Raw genomic sequence first — 25,043 nt, 5'->3', positions numbered from 1 at the left:
AGTCTCTGAGCAGCAACTTGTGCGGGAGTCTGCCTTGCGCTTCAGCGGCTCCCCCCCAGCCCCTCCAATTCTCGGGCTGGAGATGGAGGAGGAGGAAGAGGCGGCGCAGGAAGAAAGTTTCTCAGAGGAGGAGAGGGTCCAGTTTGTGGGGCACCGCTTGGCACAGTTGCTGAAATTTCAAGCAGAGAAATGGAGCAAGTATCTTGAAAATGAGGAGAACCAGAAAATCCTGGCAGAGTTTTTGGACAAAACCGAACCAGCTTTCTTGCTGTTTTGCTCCCCTCTGGCAGGCACGTTAACAGCCATGCAGAAGGTAAGGTGCTGACGTTTGAATGACAAATACTGTACCCTTTGGACTTCGGGGTGCTGAAAATATATTTCTAGTGTTTTCTAGCGCAGAGACCTTAAGACTTGCCATGAAAAGCGCGATCCCCAACTGCTTGGCGCTTTCAGGGTTAGGACTTCCCAATGAATGGAATCAAGCCTTTTAATATTAGTAGAGATGGGCAAAATTGGGGATAAATTGGGAGCAGAGTTTAATTGTACCTGAATCACCTTCACCAACAATGTTTAGACCCTTCTGGTTTTGTCCCCCCTGTAATGATTCTAAGGGGGAACTAACTGGAAATATATGAACACTTTATTGAAGTTAATTTCACTTTAATCTTTAGTATTGAAGTTCTAGCATGAACACACTCTTTAGCATCAGCCGTTCCTTTCCACCCCTCTGGTGCTCTTATCCTTTCTCTTAAGGGTCTTCCCTTTTAAAACAGTGACACTCAGACTGAGGCTTGGGAGGAGCAAGTGGCTTTTTAAAGTGTCTCCTGTGGTTCTTTGCATCACATGATTAAAACACTGATTTTAATTATTAACCAATCAGGATCTTTTACAATGGTATTAACTAAGTAAGTTATCAGCTTGTACTATTAACTTATTTGCTGTGAGAATGATTGTATATTTACGTAAATGAAACAACGAATTCACACTACTGTGGCTCTATTGGGTAATGTTGATTGCTAATTCGGCTCCTGAATCACTCAAATCTGAGTATCAGTGCATTTAAAATGTGATTTGGTTAAGATAGGATTCAGATTGGAACAGGCATGCCTTTACACTTGTGAATAGTTACACAAATAGATCCATTGAAGTAAATTGGATTACTGGTGGGGTATGAGTATGGGGGACTCAGTCTGGTCCATAGTGACTGAGAGGACTCAACCCTCTAGACTATTAACCTATCCTGTTTAAAATACATGAATTAAATCCTGGCTCCACTGAACTCAATGGCAGTTTTGCCATTGACTTCAGTGAGGCCAAGACATCACCCACTGACTGTTATAGCTAACAAACTACTGGTTTTAGCTAGGAATGCAAGTAACTGTGAGTACTTAATATTGTATTTCTTAGTTAATACCTCAATTCCTAAAGATATCAGTGCACTTAGTTAAAATACCCACTGCACATCTACATCACTGGAGATTTTAAAAAAAAATTGTCCTTGAATTATCTTGATCATTGGCTATCAGCTGCCAGAAACTTTTATTAGTAACACTATAATACAAGTAACTGTCCTCCAAGACAGTTTCTACCACCAAAATTGGGTCTCTAGGGAAATAAAAGGAGTTACTTTGTTCAGTATACTATCCAGTTTCCCTAAATTAATTTTAAAAAATCTCAGCTGTAGCCCTCTTGCCCCATATTTCTTGACCTTTGGAGTACTATTTTTTTATCGCTTATGTCCCTTGCCAAAGAATTGAACAGAAAATCTAACTTAATTATATCAAACCAATGGGACAAGAATACACACAACAATACACGCAACAATAATGGGTGCTCCAAACCACTGCCTGATGGGGGCCATTCCAAGGCCACCCTTTGCCACTTAATTATAGTAAAGGTAATTTAGTTTCTCTTAAAATATTTTCACAGTACTGCATTGAATGTGTGACTTAATCCAGAAGAGGAGCATCTTTGTGGCTTTGTGTTTTAAAAACAGTTCATAAGACAATTTTATAAAGCCTGACCCTGGTTGCAAACTGGATCTAAGTTCTGCTGCAAGCCCAGCTACTTTCTGTGGCAGACTGAAAAATATATGGTTGCTTTAATTCATTAAAAATCTCAGTTTAAAAGTGAACAGAAATAATACAGTCAGCACGCTAGCTCTGTCTTTCTCTATTTTTAAATTTATTTGACACTATCCCCACATTTTCAATTATTGTGCAGATTTTGTACTGACAACACATAGGTTTGTAGCATTGTTGAAAATGTCAGGGGTAAAGCTATGAAAGTTTTGGCAGCTGGTTTGGAATCTCTTGGAGCTTTGATTTCAGGCTGTCTGCAGACCCTGGAAGATGACAATGTGTCAGTTGTTACACTCAGTTTGTTTGTACAGTTTCTTTTGCAACCAAGAAGTCTAATTTTTTTTAATGAAAGTTTAGATTCTGGAGCACATTCTGAAAAGGGATGGAATCAATGGCAAATTCCATAGCTGTCAAATCATGAAATACATCCACCTCAATGAAACCTAAAATTGAAAGTTTAGGCCCAGATTGTTGTCCATCTAACATTTCCATGAAGAGGGATATGGTTTTGGAAAGAGTTAATTTATTGTTGGATGTGAATTAATAATTAGGCTAAACTGCTGTCAGAAACGTTCATTTAGCTTGTATTGAGTGGAAGTTATGGGCATATATCAAGGGATAGAATTTGGCCCTATATATCATCTGAAAGTATCTTACAGACATCATGTATGGGGTTCATTTCACCCACCCCCGAGATGCAACCACACTGTTATCTGAAAATGTGGCCCTACTTGTCTATCAGTATGGTATAAAATAGGGGGTTTGGTTCTTGTTTTTGAGGGTTCCTTTAATTTTTTTTTGATCTTTTGCAAATAGGCACCAGTTTAATCGCAAGCAGGTGACAAACCAGACGTTAAAGCAAGTCCAAAGGTCTGGGTATGGATTTTTGGACACTCACACAACACGGGGTTCTGAAAAGGTGCTTCAGAGTCCCAGGCTGCTCTACTGCCAGCTATTTTTGTACCTCTGTGCTCTGCTCCCTCCACTCAGTCCCAACAGGCCTGACTAGGACCTCAATATTGTCTGTCACCTAAAAAGCAGCTATTGGTGTTTATTCTCTGACTACTTTGTACTATGAAGATCATATTCTTGTAGAATTGATAACCTATGATTCTCTTGTTTTAGATACCCAGTGATATAACACATAAATTAGTTTGCATTATGAAGACCACAGAACGCATTGGAACAGATAATTACAAAAAAAATCTAGTATTTGAAGAGTTGTCTGCAACACCACTTGAGCATACAGTTGATTTCTTAGAAGAGGTATTTATAACTAACCATTTGTGATAAAACTTAAAATCTGAGTCTTGCATTTATTATAATTTCCACCAGATAGTGGACTGCAGAAAAATAATGCGTATACTGGTAAAAGAAAAAAATTACAACAAAACTGCAGCCTCTCTGTTGCCTAGACATGTCACAAAGGGATGGGTAGTGGAGACATTGTAATATATGTTGTCTTATTATTATTTATTGTAATTAAAGTTATTTCATCACCTGAATTGTTGTGAAGCATGAAGCACACACTGAACATTTTGTATAACCTCCTTGTAATAGGTTAAGTGCTCGATTCTCTTCAGGTATCTAGAACCCATTTTCAGCAGCCCAGATTTTGAGAGGGACATTGTACAGTACTCCGTTTGTCCAAAGGATGTCAGCATGAAAGATGGGTCATGAGTCAGTTCTCCTGTGGCCTATTATTATCTCTCATTCAGGAATATTAAAATAGCAGATGGTAGAGTTGCATGTCAAAAGTTAAGGGTATATGCAGTCATTATTCCAGATCAGAACTATGTTAATTTTAATAATTAAAAATAGCTTTCATAGTCACATGACTAAAGGTTTTTTGCAGCTGATGAATCTATAACTATTTCACAGGAAGGGCAGGGGTGCTGGAACAATTTGTTTAGTGGGGTTGCTGACAGCCATTGAACCAAACTGTAAACCCTGTATGTGATGGAAACCACTTCAAGTTGGAGGGGAGGGCGGTGGCAGCGGCAGCCCCTGCAGCACCGTTAGCTTCAGCAGCTATGAGGAAGGGGGTATAAGCTCTGTGAGGAGGGGTGTATAAAAGAAGTTTTCCCCACTAAAAGGAGTTCAGTTCCAGTAGATCTCAGCCAAAATTTTACTCCACTCTTGCTGAACCTTTCTCTGAAATGTAAATCAAAAGCTAAATAGATAAATATATATACAAAATTTTAAAATCTTGTCACTGTTTGGTTATATTCTGTTTCTTAAAAGGAGGAATACGAAAACAAGTAACTGGATGAGATAAGTTGTATAACATCAAACAGACATCAAAAATCATTCATTTGGTATATATGTGATTTTCTGTTACATACACATAGTCCTATTATCCAAAACACTTTACTTTAGTTATTTTTGCAGCCTGTGTTGGTAGGCTCTCTGGATCAAATTCAATGCTGATAAAAGTAGTGCAACATGTTTGACGTCCATGAAGTTGCCTGCTTGTACCAGAGTTGAATTTGGCTCTGAGTTTTAAAGTTGCATTTGGAATCTTATGGTTGGAAGAAGAGCTCTTTTTTTTTTTTTTTTTTTTTAATTAGAAATTTAAATGCTTGATTCCCCAGATCTCCAGGTATCACTTTGTTGTGTTTGGATCTATAGCAAGACCACTGTCTCCTTTTAAAATTTTAAAATATTTCATATTGTCAGTCACTGCTTCTCCTGGCAGTCAGTTAAGACACTCACATGTGGTCAAATTCTGGTCTGCGTTACACTGCTATAAATCCACTGAAGTAAATCGAGTTACTCTAGATTTACACCACAGTTACCCAAGGCAGAATTTGGTCCTTAGTGTGAAAATAGCTCAGTCAGAATACAAAAACTTAAAATTCCTGGTAATCATTAGAAAAACAGGACTTTGGGAATTTAAATATGAAAATGAACACAGTAGAAATGAGTATATTAATACTTTTCCAAAAATGTTCCCTCTGCATGATTCTTTTTCAATGTTATAAATGTAATTTAATTTTCAAATTCTTTGATTAATTAGGAATATAATCAAATATATTTCAGTAAGGTGAAAAATATGTGCAATTAAGACATAATCAACAAATATTTTTAAAAATCAATAATAGTGAAAGATGTTAAGACTAGACGGGCGCTATAGAGTCTCACTATGTTGGCTGGTGACTTTGTTGACCCTGAATTGGTGATCATTTTGGGGTGGCCGTGTCATTTGAGAGGAAGTTATTGTCTTGGGGCCAGTGGAAACAAGCTGGTTAAGAGCAAAAGAGATAATAGAACTTTAGCAAACTTACACTGGAAAGATAAAGGATGAAATTCTGGCCCCATTGAAGTCAGTAGGAGAACTCCCATTGACTTCAGTGAGGCAGGGTTTCACACATTTCGTTGGGAATCCATTTTTTATAGAGGCTGGCAAAGTCAAGTTTTTTTTTTTTTTTTTTTTTTTGAAAAGTTCATGGAGAGAGGGAGTGAGGCCTCAAACTATAATGAAGAGAAGAGGGAAGTTTGCTGCTGATGAGATCAAGGATACATCCTCTACATGGATGTCTTAATTTCAAATTCTACATTTACTTGGGAGCCTATTCTCCTTTGTAAAAGCTGATGTATTTGGCTTGGCTATGCATTCAACTTATTCAGATGTATTTCCTATTAAAAATGAATTACTTTTTTCCCGGTTTGTTGCTATGGAGGATGTACAGCAACAAACAAGCATTTGGAATTTAGTTGTAACAAATCATACTGCTAGTGCTACTCCAGTTGTTTACCTGACTAATACATTCTGTAGAAATCAACTGAGAATTTCACAACAGTAGCACCTGTTCAAATATTTGATTTAAAGATCTTGCTTAACCTGAGACGACTCAGATTATGTGTTGCTGATTATCTACATTAGAGGGCATGTCAAAGACTTCAGCAAACACTGAAAACAAAAATGCAGTTAAACCTTTTTAAAAGTAGGAAAAGGATGGATGGATGAGAAACTGGAAGGTTAGGCGTTTTAAAAGCAGCTTCATTATGTCTGTTTAGTATATAAACAAGAAATTTCACTGAGTTCCTTATGTTCTCACTTAAAAAGTTGTTCACTATGTGCAATAAAATTTCACACCACAAGGGAATATTCAACAAAAATAAGAAAATAAAATGAAAAATCAAACAACTTGCTCCTTTTCACTTTCCCTTCGAAACAAAATCAAGCCGTAGCAGTTTCCATAAATCCAGGAAGGTTAAAGAGTAGCCTTCTTAATAAAGTCTAACTCTGACTCATCCTTCATATCCCTTTTAACACTGTAATATGTTCCAAGGCCCAGCCCTTTTAAGAAAAATATGTGCAAATTCTGAGAAGAATCACCAACCATGCTGGGAATGGGTGCCAGGTGCCTGAGCCCTGTAACCATCTGCTGAGGCTTAAAAAGGAATTCCCAAGGGAGATTAGTGTCAAGAGAGAGCTGCCGGGAGGCTCTTCTGTGAGAGAACCCTGCCGACGGTGGTGATGGGCCAACAAGGCCAGCCAGGAAGGAGGACTGGGGAGACCTTCTCCTAAAGGAAGAGGGAGCTTTGATCTTAGGGATTGGGATATGGATCCTTAACTTCAGAAAAGCAGACTTTGACTCCCTCAGGGAACTGATGGGCAGGATCCCCTGGGAGGCTAATATGAGGGGAGAAAGGAGTCCAGGAGAGCTGGCTGTAGTTTAAAGAAGCCTTACTGAGGGCATAGGAACAAACCATCCCAAAGTGTAGAAAGAATAATAAATATGGCAGGCGACCAGCTTGCCTTAACAGAGAACTTTTCGGTGAGCTTAAACACAAAAAGGAAGCTTACAAGAAATGGAAACTTGGACAGATGGCTTGGGAGGAGTATAAAAATATTGCTCGATCGTACAGGGGTGTAAACAGGAAGGCCAAAGCACAGTTGGAGTTGCAGCTAGCAAGGGATGTGAAGGGTAACAAGAAGGGTTTCTACAAATATGTTAGCAGCAAGGTGGTGGTCAGGGAAAGTGTGGGACCCTTAGTGAATGGGGACGTCAACCTTGTGACAGATGATATGGAAAAAGCTGAAGCGCTCAATGCTTTTTTTTTTTTGCCTCAGTCTTCACAGATGAGGTCAGCTCCCAGACAGCAGCACAGTATGGGGAGGAGGTGAGCAGCCCTCAGTGGTGAAAGAACAGGTTAAGGACTATTTAGAAAAGCTGGACATGCAAGTCCATGGGGCCGGATCTAATGCATCTGAGAATGCTGAGGAAGTTGGCTGATGTGATTGCAGAGCCGTTGGCCATTATCTTTGAAAACTCGTTGCAATTGGGGGAGGTCCCGGACAACTGGAAAAAGGCAAATATAGTGCCCATCTTTAAAAAAGGGAAGAAGGAGAATCCAGGGAACTACAGACCAGTCAGCCTCACCTCAGTCCCTGGAAAAATCATGGAGCAGGTCCTCAAGGAATCCATTTTGAAGCACTTGGAGGAGAGGAACATGATCAGGAACAGTCAACATGGATTCACCCAGGGCAAGTCATGCCTGACCAACCTGTTTGCTTTCTATGATGAAATAACTGGCTCTCAGGATATGGGGAAAGCAGTGGACGTGATATACCTTGACTTTAGCAAAGTTTTTGATATGGTCTCCCACAGTATTCTTGCCAGCAAGTTAAAAAAGTCTGGATTGGATGAATGGACTATAGGGTGGATAGAAAGCTGGCTAGATTGTCAGGCTCAACAGGTAGTGATCAACAGCTTGATGTCTAGTTGGAAGCTGGATTGAGCGGAGTGCCCCAGGGGTCCGTGCTGGGGCCAGTTTTGTTCAAGATCTTCATTAATGATCTGGATGGTGGGATGGATTGCACCCTCAGCAAGTTCGCAGACGACACTAAACTGAGGGGAGAGGTAGATACACTGAAGAGTAGGGATAGGGTGACCTAGACAAATTGGAGGACTGGGCCAAAAGAAATCTGAGTCCTGCACTTAAGATGGAAGAATCCCATGCACTGCTACAGGCCGGGGACTGACTGGCTAAGTGGCAGTTCTGCAGAAAAGGACCTGGGGATTACAGGGGACGAGAAGCTGGATATCAGTCAGCAGTGTGCCCTTGTTGCCAAAAAGGCTAATGCAATATTGGGCTGCATTAGTAGGAGCATTGCCAGTGGATTGAGGGAAGTGATTATTCCCCTCTATTTGGCACTGGTGAGGCCACATCTGGAGTACTGCGTCCAGTTTTGGGCCCCCCACAACAGAAAGGATGTGGACAAATTGGAGAGAGTTCAGCGGAGGGCAAAGAAAATGATTAGAGGGCTGGGGCACATGACTTACGAGGGGAGGCTGATGGAACTGGGCTTATTTAGTCTGCATGAGAGAAGAGTGAGGGGGGATTTGATAGCAGCCTTCAACTACCTGGACGGGGGTTCCAAAGAGGATGGAGCTAGACAGTTCTCAGTGGTGGCAGATGACAGAACAAGGAGCAATGGTTTCAAGTTGCAGTCGGAGAGGTCTAGGTTGGATATTAATTTTTGTTTGTTTATTTATTTCACTAGGAGGGTGGTGAAGCACTGGAATGGGTTACCTAGGGAGGTGGTGGAAGCTCCATCTTTAGAGGTTTTAAAGGGCCACCTTGACAAAGCCCTGGTTGGAATGATTTAGTTGGGGTTGATCCTGCTTTGAGCAGGGGGTTAGACTAGATGACCTCCTGAGGTCTCTTCCAACCCTAATCTTCTATGATTCTATTATTAGGATTCCTTGGGGAAGGTCTCCCTAGAGAGAGGCCCAAAGGTTGGAACGGGACTGGCAGAGCTTCTCTGCTCAGAGGGAGCTAGGGCCTTGTCTACAATGCAGAATTAAGTTGACATTGACAACCATATGCTGCTTTAATTACATTGGCTGTGCAAGTCCACACAATGCTCCTTGTGTCGGCAGAGTGCATCCACAGTCGATCCTCTTGCATCAACAGAAAGTTGCATTGTGGGTAGCTATCCAAACCAATGGTAAATGGAAAGCCCTAAGAGAAGGAGGGTCTTGAGCCTGAAAGAGCGAGAGGAATTCTATACATTTTTTGTAAGGATTTAATAAATTAGATCCCAAGTGGAAGAATGCTAGTTAATAAACACAAACAAACCCACTCCCGGGTGCTTGAGAGCCCTGAAGATTCAAGGAGGCTGTGTGGTAGTAGAAACTCTACCTTACCTGGCTTATCTTTTCACTCACACAGGAAGTTCACTGTTATGCAGAAGCAGTTGGAACTGCATCACAGAGTAAAGAGGATCTTTTTCTTTTTGCTTTTCTTTTCCCTTCTCTTCTTTGCTTTTTTTAATGCTGTTTATTAACAGATCCATTCATTGATAACAGAAATCTTATAAAACTTGTTTTACAACTTAAATAGAGAGAAACTTAGTATATACACAATTATAAATTGGCCTTGTAGAAAGGGTTTCTCCCATCCTTCATTTAAGAACTTTCTTTGAATACTGTCAGGTTTGATGATGGGTGACAATCCTCTTTCAGTAAACTCCAAGAAGTTCCACCAGATAACCAAGTAGTTATCATTTTAAGAGGATCTCTTTCATGCACCTGGGGACCACAAAAACAATGAGGAGTCTGGTGGCCCTCTGCCATGAGGAGAGGCTGGTGGAACAGACTAACAGATTTATTTGGGCATAAGCTTTCACGGGTGAAAAACCCACTTCTTCAGTTTTCCCTCTCTTGGTATTGACACTTCCTCATCAATTATTGGGAGTGGATAACATCCACCTTGACTAAATTGGCCTTCAACATTGGTTCTACAGTTGTAACTCCCTTCTGTTCATGTGCCAATATATATTTATGCCTGTATCTATAATTTTCACTCCGTGCATCTGAAGAAGTGGACTTTTTTTATCCATGAAAGCTTATGCCCAAATAAATCTGTTAATCTTTAAGGTGGCACTGGACTCCTTGTTGTTTTTGTGGACACAAACTAACACGGCTACCCCTCTGATACTGAGGACCACAGTGATTACTGAACACCAAAGAGGAGACTGAGGTGCAGTGATTGCAGTGCCATTTTGTGGGGTGGTATGCTCTGGGGATGCTTTGTGCCACATCCTCTCTTAACATGCACTTTACCATGGTGCCTATAGAACACTACAGAACAACTGACCGTAGAAAGGCAGGTGAGGAGTTCAGGCCACTATTGATCTGTTCATCTGTCTCTAACAAAACAACTAGAATCAAGGTTTATAACTACAAATTTTGCACTCAGTCTTTACAAAAACATGATTATACTGTATCACTGTTTTCCCTGTCCTTCACCATTTATTTCACCTCCCTGTTGTGCCTTGTTTTAAACTAATACCCCTAATCCTACAAGGAGTCCTGCACAGGTAGAAGTCAGTGGAGCTCTATATGAGCTGTTTGTAGCATTCGAGCCTAAGATGATGAGCTCATTGTTGGTTTTATGGTTGTACAATATTGAGCCTAATGGAGCCCTAACCTGACTGGGATCTATGTGCACTAATGTCCTAAAAATAATCCTCAAAAAGGTCCCTATGTGACATTGGTATGCAGATTTAATTTACCTATTCATGGTTTAGACCTGATTCATAAAAGCACTTAAGCAGGAGTTATGTTCTACCCACATTTGGCAAAGTGCTTAAGCACATGCTTAATTGTAAACTTCAGTGAGCAATAATCACATGCTTAAAGTTAAGCATGTGCTTAAGTGCTTCAAAAATACAGTGATATGTACTATAGAAAATGTAGCTAGGAGTTAGGGAATGTTTGTTTATATGAAGGAATTAAAGGCTTTATAAATAAATGTTTTGAATATGCAATATTCAGTCACAGACAAAACTACACATTTGCATTAATGGAAAAAATATTTTTACAAAGGCTTATTATTGAAGGGTATTTTTACTCTAAGATTATTCTAAATATGATGTTGAACCTGACCAGAAATTAAATTATATTTTGGGATTACTCGTTTGTTTGTTTTTGTTTTTTGTTTATTAAACCAAGGCACTTGAGGACTGGGATGTTGATGATGATTTTGTGACCTCTGATGGGAGAGGTTGGATATGGAGACGTGGCTATTTATTTCTCTCCCTCTTTTTTTTTTTTTTTTTTTTTTTGCGGGGAAAAGGTGGAGGAGAAATAACAAAAATAGTATAATTCATGGTTTCTGAAAAAGAGCCTCAATGTTGGGGCTCAGTTGATTTGTGGAGAATGTAAATACACATTCTTTTTGTGTACACCACAATTAGAATAGGTTTGAACACATGTATATCAACAGAAAAATATATATTAAAAATCAAAAAGTTGACTTTGATTTAAGTAACCCTTTGTTTCTGATGTATGCTTTAGTTTTAGTTTTGGTGTGTATTTGTTCCACTCAGGATTTAAAGAAGCAGTATGTTGTGAAATACCCTTGGAAAAACTTTAAACATTTAACTGATTTGCAACCCCTCTTTCCCTGCTCTGTCTCTAGGTTTTAGTGCCTGTTCTTTCCAATAAGAAAAACCATGAAGCCTGGCCACATTTTATTTCACAAGACATGGAACATCACGTGGAAATTATGAAAAATAAGGTGCATGTTATGAAGGGAATGATGTCGGGAAGAACCCTTCTTCCCATTCCAACAGTTGCAGCGAAGGCTGACTTGCATCAGATGTGCACTGAAAATAAGTAAGAAACACAACACATACAATACAGCAAAGAGCAACTGCACCTGATGGTCTTTCAGCCACAAAAATTTAAACTATTAGTTGCATTAGTTAAATAAATGTATCAGGAAATGTTAAAAATATCCCTTTTGATATTAAACTTGGAATATTAATGATGTTGAATTTGGAACACTTTGGTTATAAGATCACTCCCATGAACATTTTAAAGAGTGCCCCAAATTATGGCTGTTGCCTCAAAATGCCAAAAGAGATTTTTACAAAATAACTAAACATTGAAATTGCTCTCTGGTATATGAGAGGCTACATAGAATGTATCCTCAAGGGCTTCTAGTTGTGGCCAGTTAACTGCAAGAGCAAGGCAGAAGTTGTTTGTGTATTCACGAGAACCTCTACATGAAAATATAGCCTCATAACATGAAATATGACTAGTTGTTTTTTGGTTTTTTGTTTTTTTTTTTTTTGGATGAAATTTTTGAATGTACTGCCAATAGCTACTACTTCCTCTCTGTGGCTCAGATCCAACAGAGCGCTTGCATACAAGTTGAACTTCAATCACATGAATAATCTTATTGCCTTCAATGGAACTATTCAAGTGCTTTAAAAGTTAAGCAGGTGCTTAAGTGCTCTGCTGGATTGCAGCCTATTCTCTCGCTCCCCTTCCAGGTTCCCCTATCTCTTTTCCAATTACTGTGTATTTCCCTTTCAGTCTTAGTGCTCTTCATTCAACATGACTTCAGTGGCTGTTTCAATGGGAGCAGCAGTGATTGGTTGAATGTTCTAATTTGAAGGGGTGGTGTCATGTACAAGGATTAAGAGGGGTTTAATTTTAAGACTGCTTTTCATGGAATTATTTATATATAGTGCCTGGATTTGAGGACAGTAACAGTAAAATACTGTTTGAGGGAGGGAAAAATATTTAAATGGTGATGTAATCACTGAGAAGAATTATTGCACAACAGATCTAATTTTTGTATCCCTTGGGCAATATTTTACAATGCTACTGTTTGAAATACTAGATGCTATTTGTTTTATTACTCAATTGTTTATTACATAAAAGTACACGTGTTGTTTTAAAGGGATGTGTGTGCTACATTGTTCAGGTTTTCTTTTGTTTTATTTCTAAGAAACTCAGTGTATCACAATATGTGCACTGATATATTCTCTAATATTTAGCAGCCATAATGCTAAATTTTAGCCAACCTGTTGCTGTTTCAACCAGAGTTAAGAAAATAGAAAAATGTGATATAATGGTGCCTTTTGTCATCAATTAACATCAGAAAGAGTCAGGTAAGTGGAGGGACTGAAATATGGGACCAGATTCTTGGCTGGTTTAAAATTGAGCTCCACTGCCGTCAATGAAGCTATGACAGTTTACACCAGCTGAGGGTCTGGCCCCTGATCTAATATTTAGACATGGTGCTTGTTAAATTCTGGAAGATGTATATTTAGAAGTCCAGGAAATTCCATCCTTTTTGATATCATCCTTTGAGCAGATAGTGGTCATTGCAGTTTCAATAAACAATATTAAAGCACCATAAATTTACATGGCAATGACACATTCCAGCCCCAAAGAGCTTACAATTTAAATAAGACAAACACATGACAAGAGTTCAGGACAGGTTGTCTGCACAGATTATTGATGAGGGATTGCTCAGAGGGGTAGGATTTGTTCCTATTGCTGTAATGTGTAGGGCCTAGGCGCCTAAATCAGGTTCAAACCCCCGCAGTGCTAGGTGGGGAGAGAAGAGTGAGGAACAGAGGGAGTGTTCCAGCAGCATGACATAAGCATGAAGCCAAAAATGGGAAAACAAGCTGCAGAGTGGAGTAAGGGGTGAAAGGACTCTGAAGGAGAATGGAGAGAAATTAGATTAAATTGTGTGTGGGAGGGCAAGATTATGTAGAGCCTTGCAGGTGAGGACAATCTTCTTGAATTTAACGTATTAAGAGATAGCAAGACAACAGGAGCAGTGTGGTGTGAGAAGGGCAGTGGGAGAAGATGACTTCATGCAGGCATTTTAGACACAGAAGAGGACATGGGAGGTGAGAGCCAGGGGTCCCAGACAGAAAGGAGAAAGTTAGGGCTTATCTACACACAAACCTGCACTGAAATAACTAAATATGTTTAAATTCACAACTCTTGTTAATAATGGCTTTTTAACCGCTTAAATGACATTGAAGTAAAAGCTTTAATTTTTTAATGAAGAATATCCACACACAGACTTGCACTGAAACAACAAAAGCTGTGAATTTTTAAACTAATTTAGTTATTTCTGCACAAGATTGTATGTAGACCAGCTGATATCTCCTAGTTAGAGAGAGGTGCACGCCTTAATATTCTGTAAATATAATTCACTTCAGCTTTGCTTGCATCCTTCCTTGTCTTTGTGGGCCCTGAACTGTATGTTATAGCAAATAAATTAACAGGCTGGAATGTTACTAGAAAGAGTACATGTCAGGAAATGTTAAAGAACATGCCTAGGAAGTGAATTTTGAACTAATAAATGTTGAATATCTGGACTGGAAACCTGATTGTAACTTCTTATCCAGTCAAGAAATGGGAACAGTATCATGTGACTTGGGACCAGTAAACTAAGCAACAAAACTTTGATTTTGAATACTGAACACTCACAAACAAAGAATTATTCATGGGGAGTACTTGGCCAATAGCTTTGAACAGTGTATAGAGCTGAGGAAAATTGTATTCTGTTTACTGACAGTCAAACTCTTATTCTTTCCTCATAAATCAGTCCTTTCGGCTTGCTGATCATTTAATTGTAGTGGTTTGAATATATCTTTCTGGTAATGTGTTGACCAGTACCAGACTCAGTATTCTAGGTGTTAACACTAAAGTGTTTGTGATAAAGTGTAAAGTGATGGACAAGGACATCTGTTGCCAGACCACTGCCCTTGAACACCACCTGTAATTCAGCAAAACACTGAATTTTTTTGTTTTTGTTTTTCAGACAATATCCACATGCTAGGGCAGTGCTACATGCAGTTGAATCTATGGTTATTAAATGGTCGCATCAGATATGTGACATACTAAGAGAGGATTCTGTTCAACCTCTTCTGCAAGGCCTCCATTCGGATCCCCAAATTGAGCTCAACTTCTGGAAGAAAAGAAAAGATAATTTGTTGTGCATATATGATCAAGTACGTGTTTTCAGATATTTGGCAGATATTGAGGGAAGCCCTCTATGCTTGTCATCTTTTTGCATGCAAAATGAGCCACTGTTTTCAGTGTTTCAAATAACCTACATAGAAGATAGGCATAGCTGAAGATCTGGATTTCTGATTAAACTGGCTTCATAGATATGCCCAAACAAAATGGAGTTAAGGAGGTGTGGTGGTGTAAATAAGAGTGATAGTTAGTGATTAAGGACTACATGGCAGTGGGGAACTGTCTGGATCCCTTAATTGTTCATTTCTAAATTATCTAACGTGTGTTTGGTCAAGAAAGCATAATTTTTTGTGGTGGTTAGGCAGACTCCACTGAAACATACCTTCAAACTAAATTCATTAAGTGAGCTATTTGTTTGAAATCACCCTTTTTATTTGGTTGGGTTAAAAAAAAGAAGTTTAAAAGAGGTGGTTGTATAAGATCTGGAGGCAGAGAAATGCATTCCAGCATTTCCATGCCCCTGAGTCCTCAGCATCCCGCTCTGTCTTCCCCGTTCCTTTTATGCCCTACCTCCCCCAAGATCAGCTTCCTCCATGCTCTTTGAAAAAAATAATAATAAATTGGGAGGCGTTAGCATAGGTGTGGGGGGGGGGTCCACAGGCAACTTTCTGAACCCACAGCTTCTTTTAGCCAATCCTTTTAAAAAAACAAACCACTTAGTTATTTATCATCAACCCTTTCTACTAGGAAAAAACTTTAATAAATGTGCTTTATCTCCCTTGCATTTGTTCCCCATCCCTCCAATTCATGTTTAGCCTTTCCCCTCCTCCAGTATCTTTCCTATGTACCGTAAATCTTACTATGCCTCTTCCAGTCTATATCTTTGCACTCTCCCCACCCAAAACAATACCACCGAAATAAAAAGATACAAATAGGCATTTTCCCTCACAGGTAAAGTAAAATAAAATTTGGAGTTCTTAGGCCAAGCCATTTGAGAGACATATGAAGAGCCAGAAAATAATGAGGAAAAAACTGTTAAAACTTGAATGACAAAGAAAAAATTGAAATATCCTGGTTGACCCTGTGCAGGAGATTTAACTACGTGTGTTCCATTAATTTTAAGATACGTATAGCTAACTTCCCTGTGCTGATTTCAAAATCTCAGTCTGGAGCTTTAGAAATCTTTTCCTATGTCTCTGCCCCAGAAAATGCTACACAAGGGGAAAGATTTCTTTCTGAAGAAATTGGGCTTGAAAATCAGGCCTATAATGGGAAAGTAGATTCAACCTTAGCTATGGAATGGAGGCTGCTGCTTCAGAATACAGACTTGTTAAATTGGATATTACAAATCCTCCAGCTGTGTCTTATTAAAACATTGTGCAGCTATCAAGATTTACATTTTGAATATGATATATTGCTTGGAGCTGGAAAACATGTTGTTATCATCCTCTTTTTAATTCTGTATTTCCACTATCCTGGTTATTAGCAGTGCTCCAGTTTAAATTGGATTAACATTATTAGCATAGAGAGCCTGACCCATTACCCACGGAAGTCAATGGGAGTTTTTTCATTGATTTCCATGGACATTGGATCAGGCCCAATATGCATATACCTGTTTTGGGGTTGTTTTTTTTTTAATAAATACTTTGGCTGAAATCCTGACTCCATTGAAGTTGGTAGTAAAACTTTTGATTTCACACTCTATATCCAGATAGACAACCTACTCCACTTTGTGACAGACGTTCTTAAATTTCGTATTTACTGAAAAAATTGTTTGATTCTAGCTTCAGTCTCCTGTTGTTCAAAAAATGGTTAAGATCTTAAAAGCCAAAGAGAGCAGCTATTATCCTACTTCTCAGAACATTTTGAAGGACGTAGAAAATGGTAAGAGTAGCTTGAATGAAATTTATATTTTGTCTACTTTTATATGTTTGTTTATAGAATAATCTAGAATACTGATTGCAATAACACTATAATATGCCACTGCTAAGCTGATTTTGTGCCGGAGGAGCATGTACACGTTAAATCAAACTGCTTTGTATTTAGACTTCACTCATTATTTACTTTTATAAAGTTTATGTAGATACTTTTCCTTCCATAAAAGTCATGGAGAGATATAGTAGTAATTAAATTAGTGTGTGTATTTCTAAACATTATTTTGAGTCTTCACATGTACTATATCTGTTGGTATGTGGACTTTATTGCTAATAGGAATGACTGTGGAGTTAGTATATTAGCCAAATATTCCTTTATCATTAGTTTGTATTTCAAACACATCAAATGAAATTTCAATGAAATATAATAAATGCCTTCTACTCTTATAGTGCCATTTATCTTGTGATTTTGTTAGCTTAGTAAGCAATAATATTTAGCTCTTACATAATACTTATTAGTAATTCTCAAAGTGCTTTACAATGGAGGTAAATATTGTTAGCCCCATTTTACAGACAAGAAAATGAGACTAAAGGAGGTGAAGTGACTTGCTCAAGGTCATCCAGTAGCCAAGTGGCTGAGCTGGGATTAGAATCCAGGTCTCATGAGATCCAGTCCACTGTGCTCTCCACTAGGTTATACTGTCCCAGTTCAGCCTCCCATCCCTGTTAAGCAGGTAAATTATGCCCCTTTTATGAATGGGTCTCTTTCTCTCTTGTATGCAGATGTCAGCGCTTGATGTCCAGGTTCCATAACCAGATACGTCCTGTATCAAAGGAGGTTAGGTGTTGTAAACTGCTTTCTAGATGCTACTCTTCCACCACATGACTTATCTGCTATGCCGCTCCACAGTCAGTGTAGGGGGGACAGCAGGCCGAGCCAATGCATGGTTGCAGCACTTCTGTTTGAGCCAGAGGGTAGCCTATTAAGCCTGATCTAGAATATAAGAACAGCCATACTGGGTCAGAACAAAGGTTCGTCAAGCCCCGTATCCTGTCCTCTGACAGTGGCCAATGGCAGCTGCCCCAAAGGGAATGAACAGATAGGTTATCAAGTGATCCATGCTCTGTCACCCAGTCCCAGCTTCTGGCAAAGAGAGGCTAGGGACACCATTCCTGCCCATCCTGGCTAATAGCCATTGATGGACCTATCCTCCATGAATCTATCTAGCTCCCTTTTGAACCCCATTATAGTACTGGCCTTCACAACACCCTCTGGCAAGGAGTATGAGGTTGACAGAGCATTGCGTGAAAAAAATACTTTCTTACATTTATTTTAAACCTGCTACCTATTTTCATTTGGTGGCCCCTTGTTCTTGTATTATGAAAAGGAGTAAATAACACTTCTATATTTGCTTTCTCTATACCACTCATGATTTTATAGACCTCAATCATATCCCCCCCTTAGTCACTTCTTTCCAAGCTGAAAAGTCCCAGTCTTATTAATCTCTCCTCCTGTTCTATACCCTTAATAATTTTTGTTGCCCTTTTCTGAACCTATTCCAATTCCAATATACCTTTTTTGAGATGGGGCGACCACATCTGCACACAGTATTCAAGGTCTGGGCGTACCACAGATTTATATAGAGGCAATGATATTTTGTATCTTATCTATCCCTTTCTTGATTCTCAACATTCTGGTCACTTTTTTGACTGCTGCTGCACATTGAGTGGATGATTTCAGAGAACTATCCCCAGTGACTCCAAGATCTTTCTTGAGTGGTAACAGCTAATTTAGACCGCATCATTGTATATGTATAGTTAGGATTATGTTTTCCAATGTGCATTACTTTGGATTTATCAATATTAAATTTCATCTGTCATTTTGTTGCTCAGTCACCCAGGTTTGTGAGATCCTTTTGTAGCGCTTCGTGGTCTGCCTGGGACTTATCTTGAGTAGTCTAGGATCTTTGATCAAGGGGACAAGGAGACAGGTACAGCAATGAGCTCCTGAATTTACGTATCGATGCTTCCACACTGTAAGGATGTAGTTTTCAGCTCCCTAGTGGTGCTGGCTTTCCATGCATGCTAAAGGGCCAGTAGTACTCTTGTCCTGGAGTGTGTCAACTGCTATAGCAAAGGGATGTCGAGAGATCGGCCATGGTGTCACATCCCAGACCACAGAAATGGGATTCCTCCCCTGAAAACAAGCAGACTTTTGAGTTGGCTCAGAGTGTTGTTCTCTGTCTCAGAATGAGGCATCAATCAACCAGAGACTTAATAGGTTGGTTCATCTGTCACTGCTCTCCAGGCAGACGTAACAGTAATGGCATCTTGTCGAAGATCTGGCAGAGCTGTGTTTACTAGTACATGCAAATTGAAGGTTTGTGTGTAGTTCAAACAGCCACTTATATTATAATACAAGTGGTTGAATTCAACTCCATGTTGACAAGTTAAGTGTGATAGCTGCACCCCCAGACGGCAGAGCAGTATTCTGCTGGAGCAAACACCAAGGCCAGTACAGATGTATGAAGGACCAAAGAATCTGTACCCCAGGAGGTTCCTCAGTTTTCATATCAAGGCAGCATGGGAAGAGAACTTCATTTTCAGGTGTTGCAGGTAAGGCCAGTATATCACTCTATGTTTGAGGTTTTACTCCCAGGTATATGACAACTAAATGGAATGGCAGTGGCTGTTCTTGGGTCTGAATCTAGATGGGTTTATTAGCAAGAAGATTTCTTTTAGCTGTTCGTTACTGAGGTTCTGACTGTATTCCTTGTAGGCTGATGTGGTTCACTCAAGATATGATTAACAACCGAAGCTTCATCCTGCAAGTTGGGGAGAGAGTCAGTCACTTTAACATGGGTCAGTTTTGGCTTCCTTTTTGTTCAATATATACACATATGACCTTTTTGAAATGCAGCCCAAGAAGTATGTGTATGCTGATATCTATATTGCTGACACTGGAAACAACTTCCACGAGATTGAAGGGAATCTCAGCCAAGACCTGGATACTTTGACCACTTACTTCCAGCAATGGAGACTAATTCTCAATGAAACCAAGAAAGGGGCAACTGAAACAAGAGAAAGCAGCGATAATTTTCATAGCATCGGCATGGCTGGGACAGGTGTTCCCAACCCTAATTCATCTGGTGACATGTCTGCCTCTACATGTCCTCTGACTGACCTCCTGACCTAGGAGTCAGACTCCATAACGCTCCCCAATATATCATCCCTGCACCTCAAGGCCTGGCTCCTCAATGGTTCTTGGACCTAGAGCAGGAGCATTCTCCCGAAGTCCAGCTGGTTCTTTTAAATAGCAGGAAACTTACCACATATAGGACTTGACTACAGAAGTGGAAGCACTTCAAACACTATATCTCCTACTATTTTTCCCCTGGCATCCATCCTCGACTACTTATTAAACATGAAATCTATGGGACTGTCCCTGAGCTCAAGTTTTATTTAGATGCCATCATGGAATTCCATTCACCAGTAGAAGATTTGTCAGGCTTCACACATCCTATGACAGCAAGATCCCTTAAGGGCCTCCTTAACCGGTTCCCTTCAGTGTAGGATAATGTCATATCCTAGGACCTCAATTTAGTGCTTAATATGTAAGGAGACCCTCCCTTCAAGCCTGATCACTACTCAATCTGTCCTTCAAGATATCGTTCCTTGTGGTAATCACATTGGCCAGAAGGGTAGGGGAACTGAGAGTCCTCAGGGCTGACCCACAACATATGGTGGTGTGTTGTATCTGGACAAAGTTACATTGTATCCCCACCCTCACCTCCTCTCTAAAGTCTGAGTTCCACATCAATCAGGACATTCAACTGCTGATATTTTATCCCAAGTCCTGTTTATGCAGAGAAGAGACCAGTCTCTGTACACAGGATGTAAGACAAGCTGTGGCTTTCTACCTTCACCATACTCAGCCCTTCAGAGGGACCCTCTGGCGGCAGCTTCCCTGCCCTCTTTTGCTCCCCTTGTTCACCTCTCCTCCCTGGGCCGCTTCTCCTTTGGCCCGCTTGCATCTTGTGGGCCCTTCTATCAGGGCCTGCAGCCTGGCAGGTATTGGGCTGGAGCTCTCCTCAGCTCCCCCAAGCCTGCCCAGCACTGCGCTGTCCAGGGTGCTGGTCGTCTTCACTCAGGGACAGGCCTGCTCCCTTCCTGGGTAGCCTTTATATAGGGCCTAGCCTAGCTCTGATTGGCTGGCTGTAATACTGGCCCTGATTGGCTTTCTAACAGGCCCTCCCTGATTGGCTGCCACCTTGCGCAGCCGCTCTGGCCTGTTGTAGCCCAATCTGGCATGGGGGTGGGGCAACCCCCCTCCACCACCACAGAAGATATGAGAAAAGGTAAACATCATACTCGGAGACAAAGAACTAGAATGAAGTGGAAAAATTTGTGTACCTTGGAGGACTGGTATCGAAGAATGGGAATTGTGAAGACGACATAAGAAGAATTGGACTAGATGCTACTGCATTCAGAAGACTGCAACATCCGGAAGTCTAAAGACATTCTTATAAAAACAGAAATCAGCATACATGAGAACTGTCATGCTGATACTACTGTACTGGGAGGAATGCTGGAGTATGAGGAAGGCCTATGAATGAAAAGTTTTGACTGCAGACATGAACTGGCTGAGGGGAATACTGAGAATTTCAAGACTGCAAAAGATAAAAAATGAAGAGATAAGAAAATAGCCAGGGCAAGAAATAAGGCTGTTACAAAAGATTCAAGAAAGGTTGCTGTAATGGTTTGGATATATGTCAAGAAAGCACCCGGAAAGGATACCATACAAGGCGATACGTACCAGAGTGCAAGGAACTAGAAATAAAGGAAGATCAAGGATGTGTTGGATAGAGGACACAGTTAAGAATGACAGAACAAAAACATTTTTAAAGAAGATCAAAGCTGTGTAGCTGGTACAAGATAAAAAGTGGTTAAAGACTGCAGTTGGCCCCATCATCGCTGTTGAGCTGACAGATGCGAATCAAAGGAAAAGAGTAGGTCCTTCATTTTTATAGCCTGATTTTCTATAACATCATTTGTACCTGACGAGACAGGAGTTGCTGGAATACCTTCTCTGATGCAGGATCCCATCCCATATTGCCTATGACGAAGCTGAGATACAACAGCAAAGCTAGGAATTGATAGTTAAGTGTCAGTGGCAGTGTGTTCCCTGAAGCAAGGTGATATGTGCTTCATGTTCTAGGGCCGACTGAAGGAGGATGTCCCTCTTGGCTGCTGAGATTCCCTCAGTATTGAGGTGCAGCATCAGGTGAACTGACTCCAAGCTAAGGTTTCTGACTCTGGCCTGGAAGAGGATCCCATTTGGAGAACCACTCCTTTGGGCTGTATTTGTCTCTGTTTTTCACTTTTTTTACAACAAGAACTTGAACTCCAATTTTTCATTTTATCTACTTTAGCTTCCTTTTTCACTACTAACATGTAGGTTTGCTCCTCTTTGCTTTTTATGACCGTAACAATAGCACTTACCATAGGCACCAACTCTGTGGGTGCTCTGGGGCTGGAGCACCCACAGGGGAAAAAATGGTAGGTGCTGAGCACCCACTGGCAGACCCCCCTATCGGCTCCTCCTTCCTCCCTGCGGGAGGAGCAAGAACATGGTGTGCATGGGGTGGGAAGAGGCAGGGTGTGGGTGGGGACTTGAGTGGGGCGGGGCCTGGGGCAGAGCCAGGGATCGAACACCCCCCGGCACATTGGAAAGTCGGCGCCTGTGGCACTTACCCAGAATTCAGTTCTGGGTCATGCGGTTTTTCCCTTTAGGTATCTGTGACCAGTGGTGAATATAGTGTGACAGCCCGCCTACAGAATTTATTTTAACAGTTGGAACAAAATGTCAGAGAAAAACTATTTTAAAACAACCAACAATCCACATGCACGTCTATCTTACCTGAAGTCTTTCCAGCCCCTGATAGTAACCTAGGCAGGCTTAACCTCTTCAGAAACCTGAGTGGTATATAGGGTATATCTACTCTTCCAGTTGAAGGTGTAAATTCCAGCTTGAGGAGATGTATCCGCACTAGCTCTGTTGAGCTAGTGCAGTGAAAATAGAGTGTAGCTGTGTTGGCATGAGCGATGGGAGGGACTAGCTGCCCTGAGTATATTATAGTATCTTGGATGGGTGTGTATTTGGGGCAGCTACACTCTTTTGTGTACTGGCTCTATCAGAGGTAGTGTTGGTACATCTCCTCATGCTGGAATTGACAATTTGAGTGTGAAGTGTCAACATGGCATCCTTAGGCTGGCTCCCCTGAACACTTCCCCCGTCTCTTAACAGTCCCTTTTTTAAACTGCTGTAGTCCTTTTGGTCTTTGGTTTGTGCAGGCCTTTTCCTATCATGGCATTGTCTCAAAACATCCTTCAAATGTTTGGGATGAAGTGGCTTAACTTCCCTCACAGCCCCTTATTACATTAACCCAATATATTCGTACGCTATCCCAATAACTAGGTCAACATTCAGTATTCATACATTATTACAGAGCTGCTCCTACTCCATCACATAGTGTGTCACTCAATGGGCTCTACTCTGGAGAAAATATCCTCAGCAGTTGTTATCCCATTGAGGTTTTACAGACCTCTGGACTACAAGGTCACAGAGGCCTTTCCCTGTATTAAAGGACTGCTTATGTGACTGCCAAAGCTTGCTCTCTTTTCAAAGATAGTCACAGATCCTACCAGTTGGGCTCATGAGAAAGATGTTGGTGTGGCATGTTGTGTCCCTTAATATCTTAATGCAAAGGGGATAGGAAGGGAGACTTCTTTCTTAACTGTCTAATTTTGCTGATATAGACAGCAACACACAAACACACTCCTCTTTGAGCACGGTTTGGAAACATGCTGCTTCTCCAGCAAACACAATTTTTAAAGAAGACTACAGGCCTCTGACTTGTCCCTCTTGCTATCATGAGAACTTGTTGGAATTGCACATGCCTATTACTTAAAATGTAGGTCTGCAGTAACTTCTGCATCACTCCAAGCTGGTTGGGTGAGGCAGGGGGAACAAACAGACAGAAAAGAAAGAGTTGTGATGCACAGATCCCTAACTCCCAGCATTAGAACTGGTGAACAGGGAGTTGTCTGAGCCTTGTGCTGTGTGGTTGAGCTTCTATATCTTCACTACAATACTGTCTCATGCCCCAGAAACCTACATATATTTCTCCCTGGGTAAGAACTGTTATTTTTTATATGTGTGGGGAAAAATTAAAATTATGATTAAATTTACAAAGTTAATCTCCTCCATTGACTGTGATAAACCTTCTTCTAATTTTTACAGGTAATACATTGAAAATATTTTCCTTTTAGACTAGAATAATTTTTCATTCCTCAATGTAAACAAGCTAATTTAGAAACAATCATATCTGAAGTTTTAGCGTTTTCTTTTTTTCTTTTTACAGCACTTATGGAAGCCCAAGATATTGAACTGTACCTGAGACCCCTGAGAAGACACATTCAGTTTCTTAAGGAGACAGAATTCCCCAAGATCCAGGCTTTAATTCCCCCTTTGTTTCACACCATCTGCCTAATCTGGAGTCACTCCCAGTTTTACAGCGTGCCTGCACGAATAATAGTTCTACTTCAAGAGTTCTGCAATCTGTTCATTAACCAGGTAGCTCAAAATATAAATCATAAACTATGTGTATCTAATAAATAAGGGCCAGTCAATAAGTAGTATGCTAATAACAAAAGAGAATGAATTTAGTGTGAGTTTTTTCTAATAAATAGTTGTCAAGGTTCCTTCCCCACTCTGAATTCTAGGGTACAGAAGTGGGGACCTGCATGAAAAACCCCCTAAACTTATTTTTGCCAGCTTAGGTTAAAACTTCCCCAAGGAACAAACTATTTTCCTTTTTTCCCTTGGACTTTATTGCTGCCACCACCAAGCGTCTAACAGATATATAACTGGGAAAGAGCCCACTTGGAAATGTCTTTCCCCCCAAAATTCTCCCCAAACCCTACACCCCTTTCCTGGGGAAGGCTTGATAAAAAATCCTCACCAATTTGCATAGGTGAACACAGACCCAAACCCTTGGATCTTAAGAACAATGAAAAAAGCACTCAGGTTCTTAAAAGAAGAATTTTAATAGAAGAAAAAGTAAAAGAATCACCTTTGTAAAATCAGGATGGTAAATCCCTTACAGGGTAATCAGATTAAAAACATAGAGAATCCCTCTAGGCAAAGCCTTAAGTTACAAAAAGACACAAAAACAGGAATATCCATTCCATTCAGCACAGCTATTTTATCAGCCATTTAAACAAAACAGAATCTAACGCATATTTAGCTAGATTACTTACTAAGTTCTAAG

At 40.3% G+C, this 25,043-nt stretch overlaps 1 protein-coding gene across 1 annotated transcript in view; it reads left to right on the top strand.

Annotated features, from left to right (window-relative positions):
• Nucleotides 1-224: 224 nt before the first annotated feature.
• The window catches only part of DNAH11 (dynein axonemal heavy chain 11), a 289,112-nt gene continuing 264,293 nt past the window's right edge, over nt 225-25,043 (top strand). Inside the window, exons 1-6 of the mRNA XM_073333745.1 lie at nt 225-313; nt 3,207-3,347; nt 11,520-11,716; nt 14,679-14,868; nt 16,621-16,720; nt 24,135-24,346. Coding sequence (XP_073189846.1) covers nt 305-313; nt 3,207-3,347; nt 11,520-11,716; nt 14,679-14,868; nt 16,621-16,720; nt 24,135-24,346 — 849 coding nt within the window. The 5' untranslated portion in view covers nt 225-304. The remainder of the gene's footprint in view (nt 314-3,206; nt 3,348-11,519; nt 11,717-14,678; nt 14,869-16,620; nt 16,721-24,134; nt 24,347-25,043) is intronic.

This window comes from Lepidochelys kempii, chromosome 2, assembly GCF_965140265.1.
Source record: "Lepidochelys kempii isolate rLepKem1 chromosome 2, rLepKem1.hap2, whole genome shotgun sequence".
NCBI classification, from domain to species: domain Eukaryota; kingdom Metazoa; phylum Chordata; order Testudines; family Cheloniidae; genus Lepidochelys; species Lepidochelys kempii.
This window is presented reverse-complemented; position numbering and strand designations above follow the sequence as displayed.